General features: G+C 40.4%; 1 protein-coding gene across 1 annotated transcript; it reads left to right on the plus strand.

The window, feature by feature from the left end:
• Positions 1–959: 959 nt before the first annotated feature.
• On the plus strand, positions 960–15,491 carry tfr1a (transferrin receptor 1a). The gene is made up of 18 exons (XM_036137961.1): positions 960–1,114; positions 6,414–6,463; positions 7,242–7,479; positions 7,946–8,129; positions 8,232–8,457; positions 8,537–8,659; positions 8,788–8,883; positions 10,187–10,326; positions 10,424–10,575; positions 10,668–10,787; positions 10,918–11,003; positions 11,133–11,196; positions 11,303–11,370; positions 11,458–11,519; positions 11,653–11,746; positions 11,847–12,068; positions 12,789–12,947; positions 13,333–15,491. Exons 2-18 carry the CDS (start codon positions 6,431–6,433, stop codon positions 13,573–13,575), a joined length of 2,310 nt encoding a protein of 769 aa, XP_035993854.1. The 5' UTR covers positions 960–1,114; positions 6,414–6,430; the 3' UTR covers positions 13,576–15,491.
• The last annotated feature ends 9,173 nt before the right edge of the window (positions 15,492–24,664 follow it).

Genomic DNA, 24,664 nt, shown 5'->3' on the forward strand with positions numbered 1-24,664 from the left:
TCTAGTCAAATGGGTATTTTTGAGGAAAACCAAAAGAGAAGGTCCGTATTTTTCTAAAAGTATAGTTAATATTTCTTCTCGAGTCATTTGTGTGAACCCAGTATTGGGTATTGTAAATCAGACCCTAAATAAGGAGCTTCCTTAGGATCGGATTCATGCAAGAACCACCACTGACTGAACCAAATATCCATCCATCCATCCATTTTCTGATATATACAATTAAATTCAAATCAAAATAACTTAGGTGGGGTTTACTTCCAAAAACGTAGTTCTTTGTTGTTATGGCTTCAATATCATCAAAGATTGCTTGAAATAAATTGAAATGTTAATGACTAACATTTAACACTATTTTTTACCACCTTTTTGTGATTTGTAGTATTTATGTTGTCTTCAGCTTTTTTACCAAATTGTATCCCTTTTTGTTTTATTTGCGTTATAATCTTAATATATTTAAATTATTAAATAAAATGTGATATAGTGCTGTGTAAAAATCACCATGATGTGTTAGTGACATATATAAACTGTTGAACTAATATATTTGTTCTGTTGTTAGAGTTAGATTGTATACTTCCAGGTATGAACTGCATGTTTGTCTTGCTAAAATGTGAGTTAAATAAACTGAATTGAATTATCAAAAAATAAGTAGAACTTGGATGGTTTCCATCCCTGAAGGTGACCTTAGTTGAACTCATTGCTCTTTGTTTTGGCTCTTTAGTTTTATTAAGGTCGTGTGTAACCTTGTCAACTCTGCAACGAACTAACTGTAGATTACTGTTAATTAAAATAAATCTACTCAAGTTGGCTGGTGAAATACAGTACTCCTCTAAACTTTACAACCTGTATGAAAGGACTCCGGCACGCGTTCTCAAACGATCCCGGTAGCAGACACCGGGATCTCGCGATGGCTGACGGGCGGGTGTGACGTTTTGGTACACACGTCACGCCGGTTCACTCCAATCAGATAAAGCTGCAAGCAGCGTGGTCTTGCAGCTCGAGTCAAGGGCACCGGGCCGGCGAGTAAGAGAGAGAAAGTCGGGAACTGACCGCAAAAGCTTCCACACGCCAGGGACTGTCACTGAGGGCGAGATTCTAGTTGTTCTGCACAGAAGTGAAGGTAAGTGCTTCTATTACCAGTTTGTAAACTCTAGCTGTTGAAGTCTTGTGTACACAAGTTCAAAGGCTGGCGCGTGGAGAGAGAGAGAAAAAAGCTTTTCATCTTTGGAAACCGGTAAAGGTAATAAATAATAATATAGTCTTTACTAAGCCGGTATTTAAAATAGGGTTAGACCGTTGAACGCAGCCAATAATGTCATGCAAAGGTCTTTTCCCAATAGTCTCTGTGGGCTAAAGGTGAGAGCACCTGTTCACTCTAGACACGTTTCCTTCCTGCTTCGTAGCGCGCGGCTCCTCACATCCAGCCCTCGGGCTGTCACGCTGCCCGCGCAGCGAGGACGCCATAACCGAGGAAGCCGGTAGTCACGTTCAGCGAGCGACCTCCCGCGCTAACCTGATATGCGAGTGATGCAGCGCTGCTAAAATCAGCTCCAATTTCCTCCGCTGACGCTTGAAACTCGGGGAGGCAGCGCTGCCGCGGAGGGGCTGCTGTCCTTGGCGCGACGTACGGCGCTTATCTGTGACCCCGGCGTCCGCTGCGGGAAGCCTCGCGACCCTTTTCTCTCCTTTAAATGAACATTGTTTCGCCCCTCGTGTCAAACGGAGCAGCGATGTGAAGCGGGATGAGAGCACATGGCCGACTGGGTAATAAACCAGTCGTCTCCAAGGCTGCCCGAGCCTACTGGAACAGAAAAAGTCAACCAGGACGGTTGTCCACATGTTAACATTTCATTTCCAGTCAACATATAAAATGTGTTTATTGGGTTACAATCAAACTAATAATAATATTAATAATAATGTAATGTTTTTATGGTTGAAATCACTTTTAATCTAACAAAAACCTTTCTCAATGTGTTGACTGGAAACGAAATGTTCACTTAAAGAGGACAAACTGTCCTGGTTCACTTCTTTTCAGTGTAGTTGTCTGTTTTTCTTTCCGAGAGAAAAATATTTTTGAGGTTGTAATAATAATGTAATGTTATTTTTAGGGGTAAAAATCACTTTAATCTAACAAAAACCTTTCTCAGTGTGGTTGATTGGAAACGAAATGCTCACTTAAAGAGGACAAACTGCCCTGGTTCACTTTTTTCCAGTGTAGTTGTCTATTTTTCTTTCAGAGAGAAAAATATTTTTAAGGTCGGAAACAGCTACCAACATTCTTTTGCAACATTTAACCAAAAAAAAAAGTGCATTCAGCTGATGCAAAGTGAAAAAAAAACAACAACAACAAAACAATCCATCTGTTGTTGCCCAACTTGGGCCTCATATGCGGGTCTGTGGAGTAGGATTTGACCACCTCAGTGCTCCTTCCCGTTTTTTTTTTTCTTTTTTTCCCAGGCTTTACTCCGAGCTTTCCTTCCAGTGTGACTCTCACATGATTTACCACTGCACAATGACTCCTATGCACCCCCCCTGCTACCCAACCCCCACTCCTAATATCAAATGTACATTTTTTTTCCTCCATCATTAGCGTCTGCCTCCCTTTACTTTTATCTTCCCCTCTGCATGGATGGGGCACCTCCTTCTTTACAAAGTGTTAACATTTAATTCACATTTGTTAAATTTCTGGAAAATTCAAACAGGTGATTAAAACTTTGTTTTGCTTTCAATCACAAAATAACATTTCTTTCAATAGTAAGCAAATAGTCTTTTGCAAAGGCGCTGTTTTTGCCACCTCTATAGAATTTACACGTATGACTCAAGTGCAGCCTGCTATGGTTCATGTTGAAGTTATTCTTCCACATTAACAAATATCTATCATTTATCACACAGACCAGAACTCTGGCCAAATTCGTCACCCTGTGAGCTCGTCAGGGGTGCGTTCCAACACCTCTGGACGCGTTCTCTCTGATACCTCTGCCGTAGTTTATTTTTCGGCTTCGGGGAATCCACCGCTGTTGCTTTTCCTCATGCCTTTCTCTCACGCAGGAAGAAAGCGATTTTCATTTTTCTTTTTTTCAGTAAGCAAGTCCTTAAAGCCCGTTCCTGATGGGAAGAAGTGCTGCGTGTTGCATCATTTAATGGAATGCTACCAGGCTCGCACGAGTTTATTGGTTACGCTGCTTCATACCATACATCTTTATTTATAAAGCGCTTAAAAGCAGCCAACAGCTGAAACAAAGTGATGTGCATTGCTACAAGCTAAAACACATCCATTTAAAAAGTAACTGTTAGCAGACTGTAGTCTCTAATATCATTTAGGAGAGACTTGAACACTGTTGCTGTCTGTCATTTAAGGGGAACAGATCTGGCTTTTTCTTGCCGACGGCGATTTCTTTGAGGTCTGACCTGCCGTTTCGACTGTTAAAATTAACTTTTCTAAGGAGGAAAAAGGGTTCTCTAGGCTCTGTCAGCTGATGCTCAAAAAACAGGCACTCAAAAGACGTTATTGAATGTTGATGGAGTTACAGGAGGAACTGGCGGTGGGTCTTGGTGTGGATGCCTATGATGAAGAGGGGAAAAAAAGCTGATAAGCACCAGTCGGAGGGCAAAATATTGGTCCCCGATGAGCTCTGCCTGAGTTATTAGTACATCTGTTAGTGATTGAACAGTAATTGTTAATTGTGCCAAAAGAATCTTTGACGTCACTTTTAATTGTTCTGCTGTTGCCTGATTGTGACGAAACTCCGCTGCAGCTTTCATAAGGAATCGGTTTTTTGGTCAGTTACTAAAACTGCAGCAGTTAAGCTACTTGTTAAGCCTATTTGGTCTGTGACACCACTCCTAGCAGCCTCTCCTTATTCGGCCTCTTGGTAATACAGGCCTTGAAGTTGAACTTGTGCATATTTCTTTGACAAACTTCCGAACCCAACGCCCACCCCACCTCTGTACTGTCTTGGTAACAGAAGAGAATAGGCGCCTGATCTTTGTGTTTTATTGTAAAACCCTTGAGCAGAAGCGCAGCCCAGTCCGGCCCTAATCTCCTGCCAAAGCTCAGGGGAGCACAACGTCCGGCCTGCTGCGATCCTTCAAGGGTGGGACTCGATTTCTGCCTCGCTATCTGTCCCACACACACACGTGTCTTCTAGACAACTGCTACAGTACAAGCAGCGCCTCTTTCCCTCGGGTTGTCTAAAAAAGCTGCTGGAAGGCTTTCCATGTTTTTATGCGCGCACTGGGCTCTTGCTTTGCAATGTTTGCACGTGTTTGAACGCACAGCGCAGTCCGTCCACGCTCCGCTTTATGGCCCATACGTTTCCGCATCTGAAAAGGCCAGGTTTAATTTACCAATCCGATTAACGCATTAGCCGTGAGAAGTCCGGTATGTTTGGTATGTGAGATTATAGAGCGGCTTTGCCCAGTACGTCTCATCCTCACCTGCTGCTGCCACACCAGTCGGGTTCAGAGATGGCCGGGACGCCGGGAACGGCGCGCACAACCCCGAGCATCCTCATTCGTCTTCCTCTGTGATCTATGCTGCTGATTTACTGTTGCTTTTTAGGGGGGGGGGTACAGTGGGTGCTGGGGGTCATCTCCTTGGCCCCCAACACAGGTTGGGAAGCTCAAGGTTGTCCTCGTCATATTCTAAAGTGAGCTGTCATTCACAATGCCCAGAATAACCTCAGAGCAAGCTGCTTCCTTATTTGATTTATTGACACTTGAAATGCAGCGACCCTGACACTGGAGGCTCAGGCTTTCTGTCTGCTCTGCTTTGTACTGGGGACAGGTTTGCCTGGTTCTGCTGCCTTTCATTCAGCCTCCGTTCTCATGTACTTTAAGATTTTAGAAGGAAATGTATGACATGATTTAAATGCTTTTATAAAGCAGGAAAGTGACAGTTATCCCTACTGCTGCTGTAGTCATTAACTAGAGAGTATTCCCGGTTCGAATGATTATAATTTTAACATTAGTTTGATGTTTTAGGTTTAAAGTGCTTATTGCTCGCAGTGTTAAACCTGACGTCTGTGACGCGCCTTATAGAGGAACATTAGTCTAAAAGGCTGTCTGCTCAGGTAGTGAGGTTACCATGTGCTAGCGTGTTTTCACACGTATGGCGACTGGTCAAAACTACTTCATTGATCTTACCAAGGTTTTGATAAACGAGGGCTGTTTTTAGAGTTTAATATTTATTCCTTTTGAGGGTCAGCCAGAGGGTCAAAGGTCGTTGAGCTAAGATTGCTGTTGATTAACCCAATTTTGTTTGTTTTAGTCAAATAGCCTCCTTTCCATTTGCTCGCCTGTTTACGGATGGGCCAGCTGTTTGTTTAGGAGCAATAGAAATATAATCGTCCGTTATGTAGCGCTTAGCCAAAGGCCCAGAGGATCAGACCAGGGTTAGCAGCGCAGAAAGCATAAAACATGTTTCTGTTGCCAAACAAGGAACTAACTATATATTGGGAAGCATTTTGATGTCTGTTAACATCCCTTTTTTCAAACAGCATAAACTGCCAACTGTTAATGCAAATGTGAATAAAACTTGTTTTTTTGTGTGCAAATATTCCAAAAGAGGTATAAGTGTTTCATCGTAGATACATTGCAGGTTTTGCCCTTCTTTTTTTTTTTTAGTCGAGCTAAAACAGATTTCTGCAGCTCTCTGTTCCCAGTTGGATTGCAGTTGTTAACGTTCCCAAAACAGAGGGATGTTTTTGACTGCGATAAGCTGGCCTTGTTTTGTCTTGTTGACCTCTGCAGTGCCGCTAGAAAAAGAAAAGAAATGGCAGCAGAAGGCCACGAAGAGGCCGAATGGTGTCAGATTGCAGCGAATCAGTAAAAATTACACTGAGTGCTCAGAAATTCTACATCACTGCATTTCTTTATTTTTAGATCGCCTGTCGTTGTGTGCCGTTATTTATTTAACAAAGCATGACACATCAAAGAGGCGTCGGTGTCGCCTATTAATGGAAGTTTACTCCTATAAGCTGCATGTTGAACAGACCATCAGCTTGAGGAGAGGATGATCTGCTAGGATTCAATTCTCCTTTTCTGTGAAGAAAACCTTAACTTGATCCTGATGGATTTCTCCCCAATGAGACAGATGGAGAGCCGGTCAGTTTCTGGTGACTTGAGCCCACAATGTAGCATTGATGTCGATGTTTACCTGCGCAGTACACTGCTCTTTTGTGTTCGGAGACGGCGCCTCGTTTCAAGTTAGCCGCACAGGAAACCCCGGGGATGTTTGGACAGGAGGTGGACCACCTCTTATGAAGCAGAAGTATTCCTGCTGTTAAACAGGAACATGTTTCTTACTGGAAAGGGGAAAAAATGACAATATAAATGTGGGAGAAGTGGCTCACTGGGCATTTTCTTTTCGATCGTTTTGTCTTGGAACTAAAAATCTTAATTTTGTGTTTATTTTACAGAGTCCTGAGAAGCAGCGATGGAACAAGCAAGGTCAACTATCTCCAAAATTGTAAGTCCGGAAACTTTGGTTTCTCCATGTTGATCAGATTTCATATTAATATCCTCGTCACCTCTGAGATCGCACCAAATCAGGGCAAATGGGCTGCTTTTAGATTTCAGCATCATACATGTGGTTCAGTTTACTTATATTTGAGGAGTATTTCACTCACGCGTGTATTCCTAGCTCTGGGAGGGGAAACTGCTGAGACTTCTGAATGAATTTTACTGTGTGGCTCTCTACCAAGTTTCATTTTCTGGGAAATTAAACCTGATCAACATTTCACTGCATCCTGTTGTGTTTTCATCATGAAATAGTTTCTGTCTCACCCACCAGAATGGAAACTGTAAGGAACAGACTCATTTCAACTCAAAAATTAATTCTAATTATGAAGTTGAAACAAATGGATGAAAGCTTTTCAGAAGTTTCATAAAAAAAAAAAACAGTGAAAAGTGAGGCCCTAAATAGAATCCAGGCCGACCGATGATCTTCTCAGGTTACCAGTTTAGTGAAGAGGGCCCATCTGCGTGGCATTTATTGTCAGTAGCATAGTTTGTTTAGCCACCTTCCCACATCTTGGTGGCTTTGCTGTTACCTAGAGCTGCTGGAGTGTGCTAGACTTAAAATGTACCCAGATAGGAACTTTCACAGAGCCAGTTGAGGCAAAAGCACTAAATGCTTTTTCTAAAGCATTTAGTGCTACAGGTCAGCTGGGCTACCGTATCTGAAGATGTAAGGCTAGCTAACTTAAAACCTTTCATTCCTATTCCTGCATTTTCTTGTCGAACAGTTTAACGGTGAACCACACACCTACACACGATTCAACTTGACCCAGAACATGGAAGGTGACAACAGCCAGGTGGAGATGAAGCTGTCTTCTGACATGGATGAGGAGGTTGGGGAGAACGGCGTGGGAGGACGGCATCATCACACTTCTAACGGCAAACCTTACATGGCTCAGAAGCTCGGCCGGACACCCAAGGACCTGTGCTTCATGGTGTCTGCTGCCCTCCTCGTCTTCTTCATTGGTAAGATAGAGGCGCTTAGGGAGGAGTGTTTTTATAGCAGCATGGCACTGCTCTGAAGATTATGCACTCAGTTGGTGTTTAGGATGAGTAGCAGCAATGTGACATCCATCATGATGTCCGCTTCTGGGAAAATGAAGTACGTCTGACACATTGTAAACGCAAAGTGATCTGGAACAATTCATAGTGGTGCAAGCCTGCATAACTTTATTGCACAAATAGATGCATTACTTAGTTTTTCTATTTACTTAAAAGATAAAAAGATGAAAAGAAATTGAGTGATTTAGTTGTATATGAAGGAAATAACTAAATGACCACATTGATTTAATAAGAAATTAATTGGTCTGTCAAATTTAGGTTGGTTTACTTTTTCTATATCTTCAGATCATTGTTGAATCTCTGTCCTCCTTCATGCCATTGTTTCTCCCGCTGTAAATTCTCCTAACCTAAATCCATTGATTGCTTTCAGGATTGTTGATTGGATATATAGCTGTAGGGAAAAAGCAGGTGGCTCCTGTCTGTGCATCCTCCGTTAGCCTCACAGAACCCTCAGTTCTCCACGAGACCGGCGCTGCCCCCCTGATGGACTGGGACGATGTCAAAACCCTCTTTGCTCAGAAATTAACTGCTGCTAAACTACAAAATGCCCTCAGGTGATTAGAAAGTTAGCCTGTTCAATTAAAAAATAACTTTCAGTTCTAGTAATGGTATTTGTTACACTACAGGTGCAATATTGTCTTTATATTCTATTGCAGTGAGTTTTCTCAAGTCAGCCACCGGGCTGGTTCTCCTGAAGATGAATCCCTGGGAAACAAAGTGCTGCAGAGGTTTAAGGGGTACGGTATGAACACCTGGACGGATGAGCACTTCATCAAGGTTCAAGACCCCCCATCGTCTGGAAGTAACAGAGTCGTTTTCAAGAACACGTTACAGGAGTTTCCAAAGGGATTCCTGTCCTACAGCAACACTGGATCAGTAACGGTACCAACATGCCCCACAACAGAGAAAACATCCTACCAGCTGTTGTCTGTAGTTAACCAGACTGTTGCTCTGTATGTAGGGCGCCGTGCTGTATGCTCATTATGGCCTGGAGGAGGACTTCAGGAAGCTGCGGGACAGAAACATCAACATGAATGGCAGAGTCATGCTGGTCAGAGCTGGAAAAATCAACTTTGCTGAGAAGGTGACTGGGTTTAAAATGCAAAAAATATGTTTTCCTATTTTTGAATTTTTTTTAAACCGTTTATTTTTGACCACGGTTTTGTTCTTCATAAATGTAGCCCATTTGTCTTTGCTTCTTTCTGTTTCCAGGTTGCCAATGCTGCTAAAATGAACGCCTCTGCTGTTTTGATCTACCCAGACCCAACTGATTACTCTATCGGAGACAAGACTGAACTTTATGGACATGTGAGTGGGGCACACTGTTAAATCAGTGTGTTTAGGCTTTGACATGGAGGAACTAGTTCTAAAGCACAGAAAAACAGAACTTCACTCAACTATGACACATTTTCCTTCCACTCAACTTTCCACTTATATGCTTGGAAACAGCTTTCTGTGAACAGCCAGCTGCCGGGGCTCATCCCTGTGACTGTGTAGGCCAAAAACACAAGAATAGATAAATATTTCTTGGTCCATAATTTTCTTAGAAATTGAAATAACAGAAATTAGGGCTGGATGGTACAGATAAAAAACATATTGATAAAATAGAAATCATATTGATCGATATTGATAATTATCAACAAATTCAAATCATTTTAAGTGCAGCCTGGCCATTTTATGCTGTTGCTTAGCAACCTATCTATAATATGTTTGAAATCTAATTTATCATGAACACAAATACCAAATTCATACTCAACCCTTATTTCAACCAACTTTTTACCAAAACTGCAAGTTTTTATAAAAGAAAAAAAAGAACGGTGCTCTCTGAACTCTTTGAAGGGGACGGAGCCTTCCTGGGTCTGTATTTGTGATTGGCTGTCAGGATGTAATGACTGTAACATTAACCTACATGGCTAGATGCATGCAAAATGAAGGAAAACTGTTTTTCTATTGAACTTTTTACTAACCTTTTTTTTTTCTGTCATTGATATACGGTTGATATATATTTTTATTGAATTATCGCCAGCCCTAACAGAAATAAACACTTGAAATATATCATTGTGTATACAATGAATCTAATTGTTGAAGTTTTACTTTTAAAATAGAATTTCTAATAAGTGGACAACTAAACACAATTTGCTCACGCTACAAAGTGAAGCAGGCTCTGCTATACTCAGGGTAACGCTACAGCACCCCCTACTGGATATTTACTTCTGTTAATTGTAGTGCTTTGGACCTTTTATTACTGTCATTTAAAATGTTAAAAGTAAAAGTCAATGTCTCTTGTTGTTTTTCATTTTATTTCACTGTCTAGTTTTATTGCTTGTTTTTCTGTCTTAATTGATGGTGTTTTATTTCTCTCTTTGTACGGTGACCTTGTGTTTCTTGAAAGGTTCCCTGAAATAAAATTATTTATTTATTTATTTATTTATTATTAGATGTGTGTAGTTCAGTTATGTATAGGCTGTTAATATTTGGTCTTAACATGAAGGTTTAGTTTAATTGGGGGAAAACTGAAGGTCAGACTGTATCTGGTTCTATGAAAGATGGATGTATATCAATTACAGTAGTAGATCAGATCTCCTAACCTTTTCCTGTGGGTCTCCCACAGGTCCACATGGGCTCAGGGGATCCTTATACCCCAGGCTTTCCCTCTTTCAACCACACTCAGTTTCCTCCTGTGGAGTCTTCAGGCCTACCCAGAATCCTGGCGCAGACCATCACACAGGACATGGCAATCAAAATCCTTCGGTAACGCTCATACTGATCTTTCAGTAATGTTGGAGATTGTGTTTTGCACATTGATGTCTGTTAACTCTGTAAAATTATGTTCCTGTGGACCCCAAAGTCAACTCGAGGGTCAGAGAATGCCAGACGAGTGGGAAGGTTACAGCAAGTTAGGAAACGAGAGTGACATCATCACTGTGGAGGTCAAGAACGTCCTTGCTGAGAAGAAGATCCATAATGTGTTCGGCGTCATCAAAGGATTTGTCGATTCAGGTAAAATGGGAATGAAACTCAAGAAAAGAGAAAAATCAGTATGTGTGTTTGGAAGAGATCATGGATTAAAACTCTTTTATGACTTTTTCCAGACCGATATGTGGTTATTGGTGCCCAGAGGGACGCATGGGGTCCAGGCTTTGCAGCGTCAACTGTTGGCACCGCCGTCCTGGTTGAACTGGCGCGCTCCATCGCAGATATGGTGAAGAACGGTGAGTATCGGCTCACTGAACAGCGACATGTCTTGTTGTGCTCCTGGGATCATTTAGAAGCCATGAAGGTGCTCTCCAGATGTGGCGCTGGAACACCCTACAAATAAACATCTGTAACCTTTGTTGACAGATGGGTTTAAGCCGAGGAGGAGCATTGTGTTTGCTAGCTGGAGTGCTGGAGAATACGGAAGTGTTGGCGCCACCGAGTGGTTGGAGGTGAGAAGTGCAGGACATTTTTTCTGAGCTACTTTCTTGTGTTTTATTTCTTGTAAGAGCACTTTAATATATTGCTTGTTGTTTATACAATCCTCGTTTTACATCAGTCTAAAACTTCTGTGTTTGTAGGGATATTTGTCTTCTCTGAGCACGAAAGCCGTGTCTTACATCAACCTGGATGGCATTGTAACAGGTACTCTCCACTCTTCTTAAAACTGAAAATATCTGTTTGTTGATTGATATATATGCTATATAAGGCAGAATTTTCTCTTTTATTGAACAAAATTTCTTCTTTTTAGGTCAGAAAGGATTTAAAGTAGCAGCTAGTCCCTTATTGCACACCTTGATTCAAAAGACTCTAGAAGAGGTAAGTATTCGGCAGATTTAGCGTTTATGATAAATTTGCTTTTCAAACATATTATAGAGTTAATGTGCACATTTTTGTCCCTAATAGGTTAAAAACAAAGATCTGACTCTTTTGAACCAATTTGCAAAGAGCGACTGGGAGTCAAATATGTAAGTGTGTTCTAGATAAAGACACATACCATCACACCCTTGTGTCCATGGTAACATGTTTTACACATAATATGCAACATTTATTGTGTCTATTCTAATCTTCCTCCCTCTTGCTGTTTTTTTTTTTTTTAAGTCTGGAGCCAATGGAGCCAGATAACGCTGCATATTCTTTCCTTGCCTTCTCTGGAATTCCCTCAATATCGTTTAGATTCTCCACTGAAAATTCAGTAAGTCGTTCTTCTTCTCTGCAATTTTTTTTTAACCAGCCATGGTTCCTTAAACCAGCAGCTGATGACGCCTTATATCTCTTCCTGTTTTCCTTCTCAGGGCTACAAGTTCCTTGGAACACTGCAGGACACCTCCGACAACCTGAACATCGCCACATCCAGCCAGGTTCCTCAGCTGGCTGAGGCAGCGGGCCGCTTTGCTGGCCATATAGCTCTGAGGCTGGTCCACGACCATCTGCTGCAGATGGATGTGATGAAGTACTACAAGGTCATACGTTCTCATGTGGCCAAGATCAATGGAAAAGTCAGGGAAGTTCAGCGGGTGAGTTGGGATATTATTGGTTAAAGTGACCGATTTCACTGCTGGCGCATTTGTCTTTATGGGAACTGCATAGTAAATTTGTCTAAGTAAAATTTATTCAAATTGAAGACAATTTTTTTGAGTGGGACCAAATGTTGTCTTTTCTGAGCAAATTTTCTTTAGTTTGAGTAAATTTTACTCAGACAAATTTACTGTGGTATTTGTCTGGGTCGCAGTTTTTGTATTTTGCAACAAGTCACTGGTCGATGTGAAGTTCTGTTAATTTACCTAAAAATATTATATAACACAAAGATTTAAAATGTATTGGAATAGCTTTTATTTAAACCAGACACAGCAAAAATTCTTCCTACTAACACAATTATACTTTATACATGGTTACCTTTGTTATCTATAGCATTTGTCAATTGTTAGGTTGTGATGCTTGGACTTGAGCAAAATATTGACTAATTATGAATTGTCGCCAAATTTGTCTTGCTTTAAAAGAAAGCAGACACCAAGGCTCTGAAGCTGAAAGGTGGTACAGAGACAGGAATGGTCATTGCATATATTAAAACTACCAGATGTGGTTAAAGTTGACTTTGCACAATAAGTAAGTGAGGCATTATGTCCATGGTCCCGGGAATATATGGGCTGACTAGAAAAAAATTTCAGTCAAACTGATTAGTTTTGCTTTAACCCATGCTCTAGCCTCATCAGAGCTCTGTGTTTTGGTTCTTCCAGATAAAACCAGAGCTGTTGCCCAAAGCCCTGACGGTGAAATGGCTGATCTCGGCCACGGGTTCATACAGCCGTGCTGCTCGCAACCTGCTGACCGACATCCAGAACAGTGACCTGGAGGACATCGAAATGTGTCGCCTCATCAACGACCGAATCATGACGGTAAGGCCTCCTAAAGTCTGGTCAGCATCAGAGCGCAGAACTCTTTAATTTGCATAAAGAAAATGTCGGTGACAAAGAGCAATCTTGGCGGAGTCCACCTCTCACTGGAAACGAGTCCGACTTAAGCGCAGCTAAGGTGTTGAGTGGATCAGTTTTGATGACGTTCTGGAGGCCATTGTTTGTGATGAAGACAGATATTGTTTCCTATAGGGAATCTCTGCAGAACAGCATTAATGATCTGGGCTCCAATGCATTCTTTTAAATCACTTCAGAACATTGGTGATATTAGCTTTTCTGATCAGTCCGGTTACTTTAATAAAAACACTTGAAATTTCATTAATAACCAAACAATTTTAAATCTAAACTTCTTTCTTTTATCCTGCAGGTGGAACGCAACTTGCTGTCCCAATACGTTTCCCCCAGAGAGAGCCCGTTCCGCCACATCCTGGTCGGCTCGGGCCCCCACACTCTTAAAGCTCTCCTCAAACACCTCGACGATCTGAAGTACGACAACCCCGACGCGGATGCTGACCTGTTCCGCAACCAGTTCGCCCTAGCTACCTGGACCGTCCAGGGCTGCGCCAACTCCTTAGCGGGGGACATCTGGTCTCTGGATAACGAAATCTAAATCCCAATTCACGCTGCAACCTCCATCCATAATCCGGCCCTCACATTGCAAGCAGGAAGCGTGACCAACCTGCTGTTGCACAATCTTTAAAATCAATAATTGAAAAAAATTGTGAATATCTGTCATAGCCCCCCTGTGTAATTATTTGGATTTGAGCTTCATCTCTATTATTTCTATTTACATGGGACACTTGAAAACCCCAATGTTGAATGCTTTGGTGCTATTAATGACAACATCCTGGCCACTCGATGTGCCGTTACTAGGTAATAGTGTTACCCCATGAATGAGATGAATGTAGAGCAGGACTTTCTTTTTTTCAACATCCTAATAGGTCATAAAACACTTAAAGCTCAGAAAAATACATAATCAAAGGGCACATTCACAAACGAATGACTTTCTACCTGTTTACTAAAATGATTACAATGCGTGCTGTTTGCTGCTGGAGCCAAATGTTCATTCCTGAGCTGGTTTCTGGTGGCAGCTCTAATTTTAGAAAGCAGCTCATCAGTTTCAGAAGGTGCTGAAATTTCCTTTTTTAACTTAATGATGCAGCCGCTGTGGCGCACCGAACACAGCCGCAGATTTGGGATAATCTGCCTCGAAGCTGGAGACGTGCGCCACATCAGCTGCGGTGTTAAGACCGCTGAACCAATCAGAGTCGCTGACCTCATGGCCTTAGAGCTAATATGTGTCGACCTTCCCTGAAAGCAAGGAAGAAGGTCTCAAACATGTGGCACTGAACCAGACACCGTACGTTTATTTATTGTGTTATTTATTTATCAGTGGCAGGGTTCACTATAAATAGCTTTTAATTGCCTTTTTTAAATCTATATAATTATCGGGAGCAGTGCCTTCCATAATTATGACAGTTATACTGTCGAAATGACAAAAGCAGCATCTGCTAAAAGAAGTGTACGTGTCAACCGACGGCCTGGACCCAACACTCAGAACTATTGGTTCTGCTGTTTCAGCATCCGTGCTGGTCCCTTGGTTCGTGTGCACTTCTCATCCTGACAGCATTATCGGAAGCAGTGTTTTCCATAATGCGGCAAAGAAGAAGGTAGTTTTTGCCTACCAGCATGTGTCCGTATCGGAGGCAGTGCCCTCCATATTTCACTGTAGAGGTGGATGTTTTTTTTTATTATCGGGAACAGTGTTTCCCATAATGTGTAAATACAGTTGATAGCTTTGCATACATGTCGCTTCCACTCCTGCATCCTCTGTGAATGTTGTGTTAATCGAGCGCTCGTCTGACCGCTGTCATGTTTTTGTTGTGATTGGAACCGATACAGGAGGTTTTCTGCTTCAACCAGAAGCATGTTGTAAACCTGCAGGAACCCCCCACAGTTGCATCATTGCGCCAGTATTTCCATAATGACACCTCCCTGAGGTATTAGGGGTTTTGTCGTTATCCATTCATGCAATGAGAACATTTCTTGCTGATGTCTTTGTGCCTTTAAGTTTCCTGAATTTTCACTATAAAGATATGATGATTGTTTAGAAGGTAAAAAATGGCGCTTCTTGTTTTGGTTTCCCTTTTTTCTTCTTGCTAGAATCAAAAGTTACTGTTGTAAGATGCTGTTACAACACATTCAGACTCGAATATCTTAGAATGAAAGTATAAATGTAATAAATTTGGGTCTTTGTAATCAGAAGGCAAAGATGCAGCTCCCCCGCAAGAGCTGTGGCATAAATTGAGTTTTAAATGCCCGCTGCAGTCGATAATAGGCCTGCTTGAGGCTGCACATCTGGACCTGCAAGAAAAAAAAAGGATTAACATTCAGGAACACCTCTAGAAAATTCCTTTGGTTCATTGAACTTACCTGAGAATTGTTTAAGCTTGTTTTTCTCCCTGTCACTGTAGAAGCAGGCTTTGCTGGACATTTTTATTGCAATAAAAGTCACTTAACCTCTTATGTCTTTTTCCTCTTTTTTCTTTATTACAGCACAAGTTCTTTTTAATAAGAACTACTTGATTTTTGTACTTCATAAGTAATGAGGCATGGCCAATAGAGAAGGAATGATTAGCACTATGACAAAGAAAAAATTAAGTCATCTATTTACTACATATAACAGGATTAGAAAATTAGATCTTAATGTTCAGATATTTAAATGTATTTATAGGGATTGTATATAAGGCCAACAAATTATTATTTTACATGTAAAAAAGGCAGAAGTCTGATACCCCTAAATTAAATCCTGTTGAACCAGCAGCCTTTAAGAGTCACCGAATTATTAAATACAGTCCGTCTGTGTGTTATATACTCTTCCAGCTGTTCTGAGAGGCCTCAGAGGTTGGTTGGAGAACATTGGTGAATGAAAAGCTTCATGATGACTAAGGTGTTTAGCAGAAAGGTCAGAGATAATCTACTGAGACAGTGCTGTCCACCTGATTCGAGGGAAATCAAATCTGCCCTTGATGTATAAGTGACAATGATAAAGTCAAACTCCTAGTTAAATGATCTCATCGGCATCTTATGGTGTTCTGGTAATAACCCATCCATGAGGTAAGTGTGTTGGATCAGGGATGCATCTAGAAGTTGCAGGACAGTCGCTCTCCTCTGGAGTTGTAGACCCCTGGTTTAGATCAAATACCGATGTTCACAAACACAGACGTACCTCAAAAGGCCTGCAACACACCATGGCACTACAAGGTATTCACTCAGGGGCACTGAAAACAATTCCTAGCAAAACTTTAATATTTTTATTTGTGAACCCTTTTAAAAAAAACTTGAATCTGTCTCACTTTAGCATCAGCCAAATCCTTGGTGTTAATCCATAACACGTACAAAATAGAAATCACAATAAAATCCAATGAGGTTAGGATGTGACAGAATGTGAAAAAGTATTTAAGGCAGGTTATAAAACTGTAAACTAACTTTGTGAAATTTTCCTTGTTAGGAAGTTTCTAAACAACCACTTTTATTAATTTTAGAAATGATGTAGAATATTTTCAACAGTTTTATTTTCAGAAAAGGGGGGGAAATGTTCCTAAAGATGCTATTTTGTTTTTGTTTATAAGCAGATTTGGTGTACTCTAGTCAGTTGAAGTAGAGGTTGGAAATCTTTGCTCCAATAATTCACAATATATCTGATTAATATCCTGTGTTAACTAATTACTTTTGAACAGAATTTTCTTTTAAAAATCAAACAACTTTTTCTTATTAATTTGAATAGTTGTCTGAGAATTTCATGCCAGGACTCAGTTACATCATTTTTATGATTATAGCAACCCAGTCATTTATAATTTTTTCAAAGCAAACTGTTGAGTAAGAAGGATTCTGTAAACTGGAGCCCACAACCAGGGCTCTTCTGGTTGTGTTTGCCTCTGCGCTGCACTGATTGGGTACATGTCTTAAAATGTAGTGACTGAGCACTAACAAGATAAAATATTCATAAAACGCCCCCACACGTCATTTATGCCATTGTTAACAGAAATGTTATGGATGTCAGTGAGTGTTGCGATTCACAACGCAGTTGTGCAAAAAAAAAAAAGAAAAAAAGGCGCATCATATTTTTTTTAAATTAGAACCACACGTTAAATTTCAGATGATTATTGATCCTAATGTATTGCCATAGCTTGGTGCCTGTGAGCTCAAATGAGCGGCAGAGAAATAGTAGAAAACAGCTTCTAAGAGAAGCTGAGAAGAGTATATGCTGTGAAAAGAAAGCCCAGGGTCAGAGGTCAACCCCTTGCCTGCTGTTTCTGCGCTTAGGTGTGCAAAGTGCTGAGAGAAACCAAAATCATACGTGATTGGTTGGTTTCCTAGCACAAGCCGAGGGGACAGCAACAGAGTGAGCCGGCAAGTACCAGAGGTTCTCCACACGGGGGAGTGGAGGAGCATGCTGGGAATGAGAGGTCTGCTACTACCTGATTACACGAGGGCCGATGAAGTAAACATCATGCCAGGAAAAGTGAAAGTAAAATTGATGTATGGTCTGCAGAGTAAGGACACACCAGCAACTGGCCTCGTCATATTGAAAATAAAACAAAAACGTATCACGTGTATTAGTTCCCTCCTCATATGTTAATCATGCTCATTTACTCTGATATAAATATACGTAGAGCTGGCATTGAAGTTGATTTTTTTTTGTTTCATCTCTGCCTTTTAGAAGAACCTGAAGAAGCAGCTTTTTGAATCTTTTTATAAAATCTTCTGATTTTTGCATTGACTTTTTCCAATTTGAAACACATTTTGTTCTTTTTTTGTTTACATTTCATTTTCTTTTAAAAAAAACTTGTCCCTTGGAGTTCTCCATTTGGTAAGTGTCATTCCATCCTTTAATCCAATTTTTGCTTCTGGGTAATAAAATTAATGCATGGGCTGAGGATTTAAGGTGGATTAGTTTTAACTCCTTCCCAGAGTCACACTGTAGGTCCCCGATTAGGGGACAAAGAGGGTGCCTTCTGTCAAAAAATACAGAAAAAGAGAGACGGTCCGGAAACTATGTAAGTTTTATAATTTAATTTTTTATTAATTTTATTATTTTTATTTTAAATCCCACCCAGTCTTGTAAACTTGATTGGGACATTTATTCCCAATTAGCATATGTAAAATCTCTAGTCTCTAATGGACAGAACTGCATTGCATTAAAGTGTAGCTAATCCTGAGGAAGGTTGAAGGATGCAGAAATTTGCATTTTGAGCAAATTCCTACTCCAGAAGTAAGAGAGACAATGTAAATCTAAATTTACATTGTCCAGGATTTCTAGTTTCAGATCTCTTTCAATATAAGCTGTTCTATATTTTGGATTGTTAAATCATACTTTATCACTGATCACTGCCATATTACTTTAGAAATTATAAGCAAAATACTATTGACACCAGATTGGAATATTTGTAATGACAAAGGTGCTGGCTCTTTCTTCTTGTGAAGAAGAAAGAGCCAGCACCTTCTCCTCAACATGTTAAGACGCTCACAGAGACAGAGAGTGTGGTTATGGCTGATTGGAGGATGCCTGATGCTTTGAAAGGAAACTCTCTGGCAATACTGGCTCGACGCCTGACGCGCTGCTAGCAGCGCTAGAGTGTAGGTACCAGACCTGCTTTAATGCTTGGATGGTCAAATCTGCTCGGGGTCCTGCGCTTGCCGATGACCTCACAGTATGGCAACGCCGCTTGGACATTGCACCCGATGTCATGAAAATCAAATCTGCTCGGGGTCTGTATTTATTATGAATAAATGTTATTTATTTAACTTGTTTACGGTGCCTATCACTATTAGTTGTTGGACCAACTACCAATTATACCTTAATACACCAAAAAAAAAAAAAAAACATCCTATTATTGACAATAGGAGCACATAAGGGCAATATAAACTTGTTCTCCCCATGTAAAGAAATTAGTTTGAGTATATATATATATATATATATATATATATATATATATATATATATATATATATATATATATATACACAAATTAAATGTATGATCAAGAAATAAAAATGAAAACATCTGCAGTTATGTTGCCAGGCAAATCCTCATCTACAGAATGTTCTCCACATTCATCAACTTCACATGCAGACTGAGCTGTTGAAGGTGGTTCTTCCTTTGTGCAAATGTAAATCCTTTTTTTCACGAAGATGGCCAACAGTTTCATATAAAGGAATGGCTTTCTTTTGAAGCCACAAACCTCAAAGATGTAATGTAAGAGGAACTACAAGCTAATAAACATTACATATTTTGAATTAATCATTTGCCATTTTAAACCTGAAACTAAGGCAAGTTAAAAACAAACAAACACCTAAAAAGTACAGAGAGCTGAATGTCATAGCAAACTTTATTGTTAAGCTGGTTGTGATTAAGACAAGATCTGAATGCTAGCTGCATGTACTTTCTGTCATTTTCCCAACAATCAGGGCTCTTCTGGTTCTGCTTGCCTCTGCACTGCACTGATTGGGTACATGTCTTAAAATCTAGTGACTGAGCACTAATAAAATAAAATATTCATAAAACGCCAGGTTATTTATGCCATTATTAAAATAAATGTTATGGATGTCACTGAGTGTTGCGATTCACTACGCAGTTGTGCCAAAAACAAAAGGCACATCACATTATTGTTGGATTAGAACCACACTTTACATTTCAGATGATTATTGATCCTAATCAATATGAGAGCAACGGAGCTACAATGAACGGCAGAAATCAAAGCTCACTGGATACATAAACACTAAAAGTGTGCAGCCAGCGAGCAGAAACAAGGAACCTGCACGCACATTGGTGTTACGTGAGTTAATGATTGCCATGTGGGACAACCAATACATAAGGTGATCCCCACCAGAACTCAACGCCGAAAAAAGATTGTCCACTATACCTTTAAGGCTTTGCTAATAAATAACATGACTGAAATACTTTTTTTTAGACCGTCATCCTCCTGAACACATTTCAGTAGGCTAATTTATCTCGTCCAGGTTTTGTGAGTCTCAAACCTATTGCATTTGGTGACTGCAGTATCCTGGATGAGGGTCTTCAGAGTAAATTTGGGGGTTGTCTACCAAACGGAGCACAATAGGGTGTGTACTTGCTTGATCTATGTAGGAAGAAAAGTACAATTGATTGCATCTTACACTTTTTCTATCTCGGAGAACATGGTTCCGTCACATATTCTTACACAATATTACCTGCAACAGTTGGGAAAGATGTGTCAGAATCCTTTATATACAGTATGTCATTAAATACAGCTTTATGGTTGAAAAACCGATACCCATCAAGGGAATCTTAGGAGTAGAAACAAACCTGGACTCTAGTCTAGGTTAAAAAAGAAAGTTATTGAGAAGGATACTGTACTGCGTGGAACTTTTTTAACCTTCCCTTTTTCAGTACTATGTTAAGCCACATTGTCCTCATCTAGCTTTCAGTTCTGCCTATTCCTCTTTCTGGGAATTGCACTTTAAATAAGTCTAGCTTTTTTTTCAAGTGGAGCCAACAGAGGAGCCAACAATTTGTTGACTAGAGTGGAATTGCACTAATCAAGGCAGCTCACCATTGCTGGTTATTCTCTTTAAGAACTATGATATTCTATATTGCCAGAAATATTTACTACCCTGCCTTCACATAGCTATAAACTCAAGTGATCTCCCATTCTTAAGCCATGTAAAGTATGCTAAAACTGATCCAGTTTTTTTGGAAGGCGTTTTGCAAGGTTTAGTTAACCATATATTCCAATCAACAAATCCTCTCTACTTAGGAAGCTAGAGGGCGCTGTAGCAGACCATCGACTGGAAATGGCATACTGGGGTCCGTTCTTCGTACGTTGCTTAAAACATCCGAGATCAAATGACACATCCAAGATGATTTCGTCCGGCTAATCATGATCCGGCTAATTGGGTTCTTCCAACACACCTGTTGTTTACGATTAGTATGGCTGGATTGAGTTATCTGAGACAACTGCGCGTTCATGCGTTTGTTTAAAAGGGGAAATGTATCGATAGTAGAAACAATGATCAGCAGCGCTGCTATTGGCTGTTCAGCAAAGAGCGCGCACAGTTTTTCTCCCAAGCAGAACAAGAGCTTGGAAGGTTATGCCGAATTTGAGTCATTAATTAAAACACCTCAAAATCTGTTAAAGCCTAGAGAGAGGGCCGGCAAAAAGTAGCAGACAAATTAATGCGTAAATACTGTCCATGGTAGATGTTTCTATCACCTTCTACAGCATGAATTTTTGCATTTTAATAATTTGATATTTACTTTGTTCTTTTATATCAGCGCCTCCACGGGACCCACTAGAACATGGGGACAAGTAAAAGTGAAATACAAGAATATTCTACAAAATGGTAGCCTTTAATTATACTTTATTTTAAAAAGGCACTTGTTATGTCAAGAGATCCAAATTTCAGTGTCATTCCTTAGAGACGGGAAGTAAAGACGTGCAAACTGGGAATTTTAACAAAAAAAAAAAATCTTTATCCAGAAAAAATTTAAATCTTCCTTTTCCAAGTCATCCACAGTTTACACGGTAAAACTGTATTGCTCCGTGTCTAGATAATCCATCCATAGTTTTTTCTAATACAATATACGGCTCGACAGGAAGCAAGCCTTTCAAAGTAAACTAAACTTCACAATAAAATGGCCCGAACAAATCTTCTTACTATAGGATAAAAATAAAAAGCAAACCATCATACAAATAACTTAAATATTTTAGATTTATGGCTCCAACACCACTTTTTCCTCTTTAAAAGCCACTGTTAAATTATGTGTTTGTCTGTTTATAACAGCCACCAAGAAAAATCTCTCTACAGTTACACTGTTGTGCTGCGCTAAAGGATCCTGTCTATTGCGCAATACGCGATTAATTCGAAAAACTCTGCAAATTATTCTTGCACCTTCCGCAACAGGTTGCTGTCGTAAAAATGGACATGGCTACGGCAGACTTCCCTATCTCCTCCGCTTATACAGCCGTGATCTAATCTTGTTTACATGAAATAAGCCTGCTCTGGAGCAGGCTTAAGCTGGCGCACATGTTGCTATGACAACAAGTGCTGGATGTCTTTCGAAGAACCAAACGATCCAAGATCATAGCAAATCGTCAACAATGAAATCCTGCTAACTGAGTTAGCGACGTACGAAGAACGGACCCCTGGGCGCATCCTGTGGCCATTGTTAGCTTGATGAATTAACCTTAAAGGTGCATAGCCACCTTTTTTGACTATTTTTATTTTGGTAGCTCACTCTAGTTGCATACAAAGCTTTATTAAAGATTATCACCTCCTGCTGGTGTATGAGTTGTTACTTTGGGGATCTCTGCACTCCTACAGGAGTGTGGCTCGGCTCTCCAGTCCAGCTCAGGAAGATCACAGCCACTTTGATTCTGATTCACAGAAAGCAGACAGTATTTAGCTTGGCCGACAGTCAGTGCATGTTTGTGGGTCTCCGAACCCCATGCAGGTTCCATGGTGGCTTTGTCTCCCCAGTGTAGACGTCTCTTTATGAGGGCCAACGGACAAAGAGAGCTTCTCTTCTCCGGTGCCGAACAACTTGCGAAAGAGGAAGATAAGTCTGGAAGAGCTCGATACGTAGCAGTGTTGGCGCACTACTTTGATGGTGGCAGTTCTTTAATGCCTGTAAAAGTTTCACATTTCATGTAGCTTTTAGCTTACAGTCTGATTTTATCCCACATGGCTGAAAGCACAACAACGGATGCTACGCTGCTACGCTGCTACCTAAATACCTGGGCTGACTTGTCCTCCACTGGCAACTTTTTGGGTTTTTTGGATGTACCCTGGCGCAACATGTCAGGGCATTAGGTCAATTGAGTAGAAAGAGCAAAGGTAGTGCGAAGCAAGCTGGACTTAAAAAGAGGAAAGGTCTGAAACCAGATATGCAAAAATTGGCAACTTTTTTCAGTAATATGAGCTTGTGTCAAATGAGGATGATAATGTGATGAACTTTGCCTGCAAACCACCTTACAAGTTCATTATCAAGTAAATAAATTTTTATTTCTTTAACCAGGATATAGTCCCACTGAGATTAAAAATCTCTTTTTCAAGGTAGTCCTGGCCAAGAGGCCGCAACAAATCGGCACACAAAAAGTTACATAGTTAAAAGAAAACAACAAACTGTGAAAAACAGGTACATGTTATTAAATCAGCCTGAATAACTTTTATTTTGGATGTAAAAGCACTTAATTATATAAATTCAGTTATTTTCAATGTTTTCTGAAGCAAGTTCCAGGAGGACGGCACTAAACGAACCAAAACCTTGCCCAATTTAGTCTGAGCAAAGGGGACTGAAAGCAGCAGCAACATTTCTCAGTGTGATTGCAGTACAGCGATAGGCTGGTAGAAGTCCAAGTAATGACTTGTAAATAAAAATTAACAAATAAGAATTCCTTTGAGCAGCCAAACCTGGCCATCCCACCTGTGAATATAAATCACAATGGTGTGTTGACATTTTGCAGATTGTGATGAGCCTCAGAGAAGAGAGGCACAGTCAAGTATCCTAAGACATTGTGACAAAGCAATCATGTACAAAAGATCTCCATAGTCCAACACATACATAAATGTTGCAGCGAGAATCCACTTCTTAGTAGTATATAAAAAACCCACTTCAATTTCAGCCTTTTTACAAGATTTTCCAAATGGGGTATAGTAGAATAAGAAGTTTCCAAGGCCTCCTGACATGTTGAGAACCAGAGACAGAAAGGAAAAGCCTGTTTGCTTAAGCCAGAGAAAAGATGCGCCTGTAGGATGCCTTTATCAAGACTGGGTATACTTAATAAGCTTTATTCCCAGGAATAAGAGGTAGATATCTGGTCCGAATATGTAACCAAAATATCCCACACACACACATCCATGCAATAGCACACTCAGGTGAGTAGCCAGTATCACATTATAGAGGCTGTAGGGACTTGGCATCTGGGGCTTATAGGTTTTTGGCTATTTCACTTGTTAACAATTCATATTAAGGATCTGGGGTCCCATTTATAAAACTTGTATACCAACAAAATTGGGCCTGAAATGTGCATATGACACTTTCCACGCAAAAGTTGGGTTAAATCAAGAATAAAATTTAAAATTCTCCCTCTCACGTATAAAGCCGTTAATAATCAACCTCCATCATATATCAGAGCTCTGGTTACCCTGTATGTTCCTAACAGAGCACTTCACTCTCAGACTGCAGGTCTGCTGGTGGTTCCTAGAGTCTCTAAAAGTAGAATGGGAGGCAATCAGGCTCCTCTTCTGTGAAATCAACTCCCAGTTTTGGTCCGTGAGGCAGACACCCTGTCTACTTTTAAGACTAATCTTAAAACTTTCCTTTTTGACAAAGCTTATAGTTAGAGTGCCTCATGTTACCCTGAGCTACCTCTGTAGTTATGCTGCTATAGGCTTAGGCTACTGGAGGACATCAGTGTTTATTTTTCTCACTCTGCTGAGTTTTACTGTTCTCCAGTTTTGCATTGCTTGTTGTCATTTCAGCTTTTAACTTTTTGCTCTCTCTCTTTTTTCTTCATAGTAGGTACACCTGGTCTGACGTTCTGTTAACTGTGACATCATCCAGGGAAGACAAAACACCCGCTATTACCATCTAATGTAGAACAGATTACTAGATCAATGTGTGCTTCTGTGCTTTTTGTCTCTCTTGTTGTGTC

This window comes from Fundulus heteroclitus, chromosome 6, assembly GCF_011125445.2.
Source record: "Fundulus heteroclitus isolate FHET01 chromosome 6, MU-UCD_Fhet_4.1, whole genome shotgun sequence".
NCBI classification, from domain to species: domain Eukaryota; kingdom Metazoa; phylum Chordata; class Actinopteri; order Cyprinodontiformes; family Fundulidae; genus Fundulus; species Fundulus heteroclitus.

Excerpts from the sequence above, each read along its gene's own strand:
- tfr1a (XM_036137961.1), top strand. The coding sequence starts at position 6,431 with ATGGAACAAGCAAGGTCAACTATCTCCAAAATT. Across the intron at positions 8,130-8,231 it reads AAACTACAAAATGCCCTCAG|TGAGTTTTCTCAAGTCAGCC; the intron begins GTGATTAGAAAG and ends ATTCTATTGCAG. Across the intron at positions 11,747-11,846 it reads GATTCTCCACTGAAAATTCA|GGCTACAAGTTCCTTGGAAC; the intron begins GTAAGTCGTTCT and ends TTTCCTTCTCAG.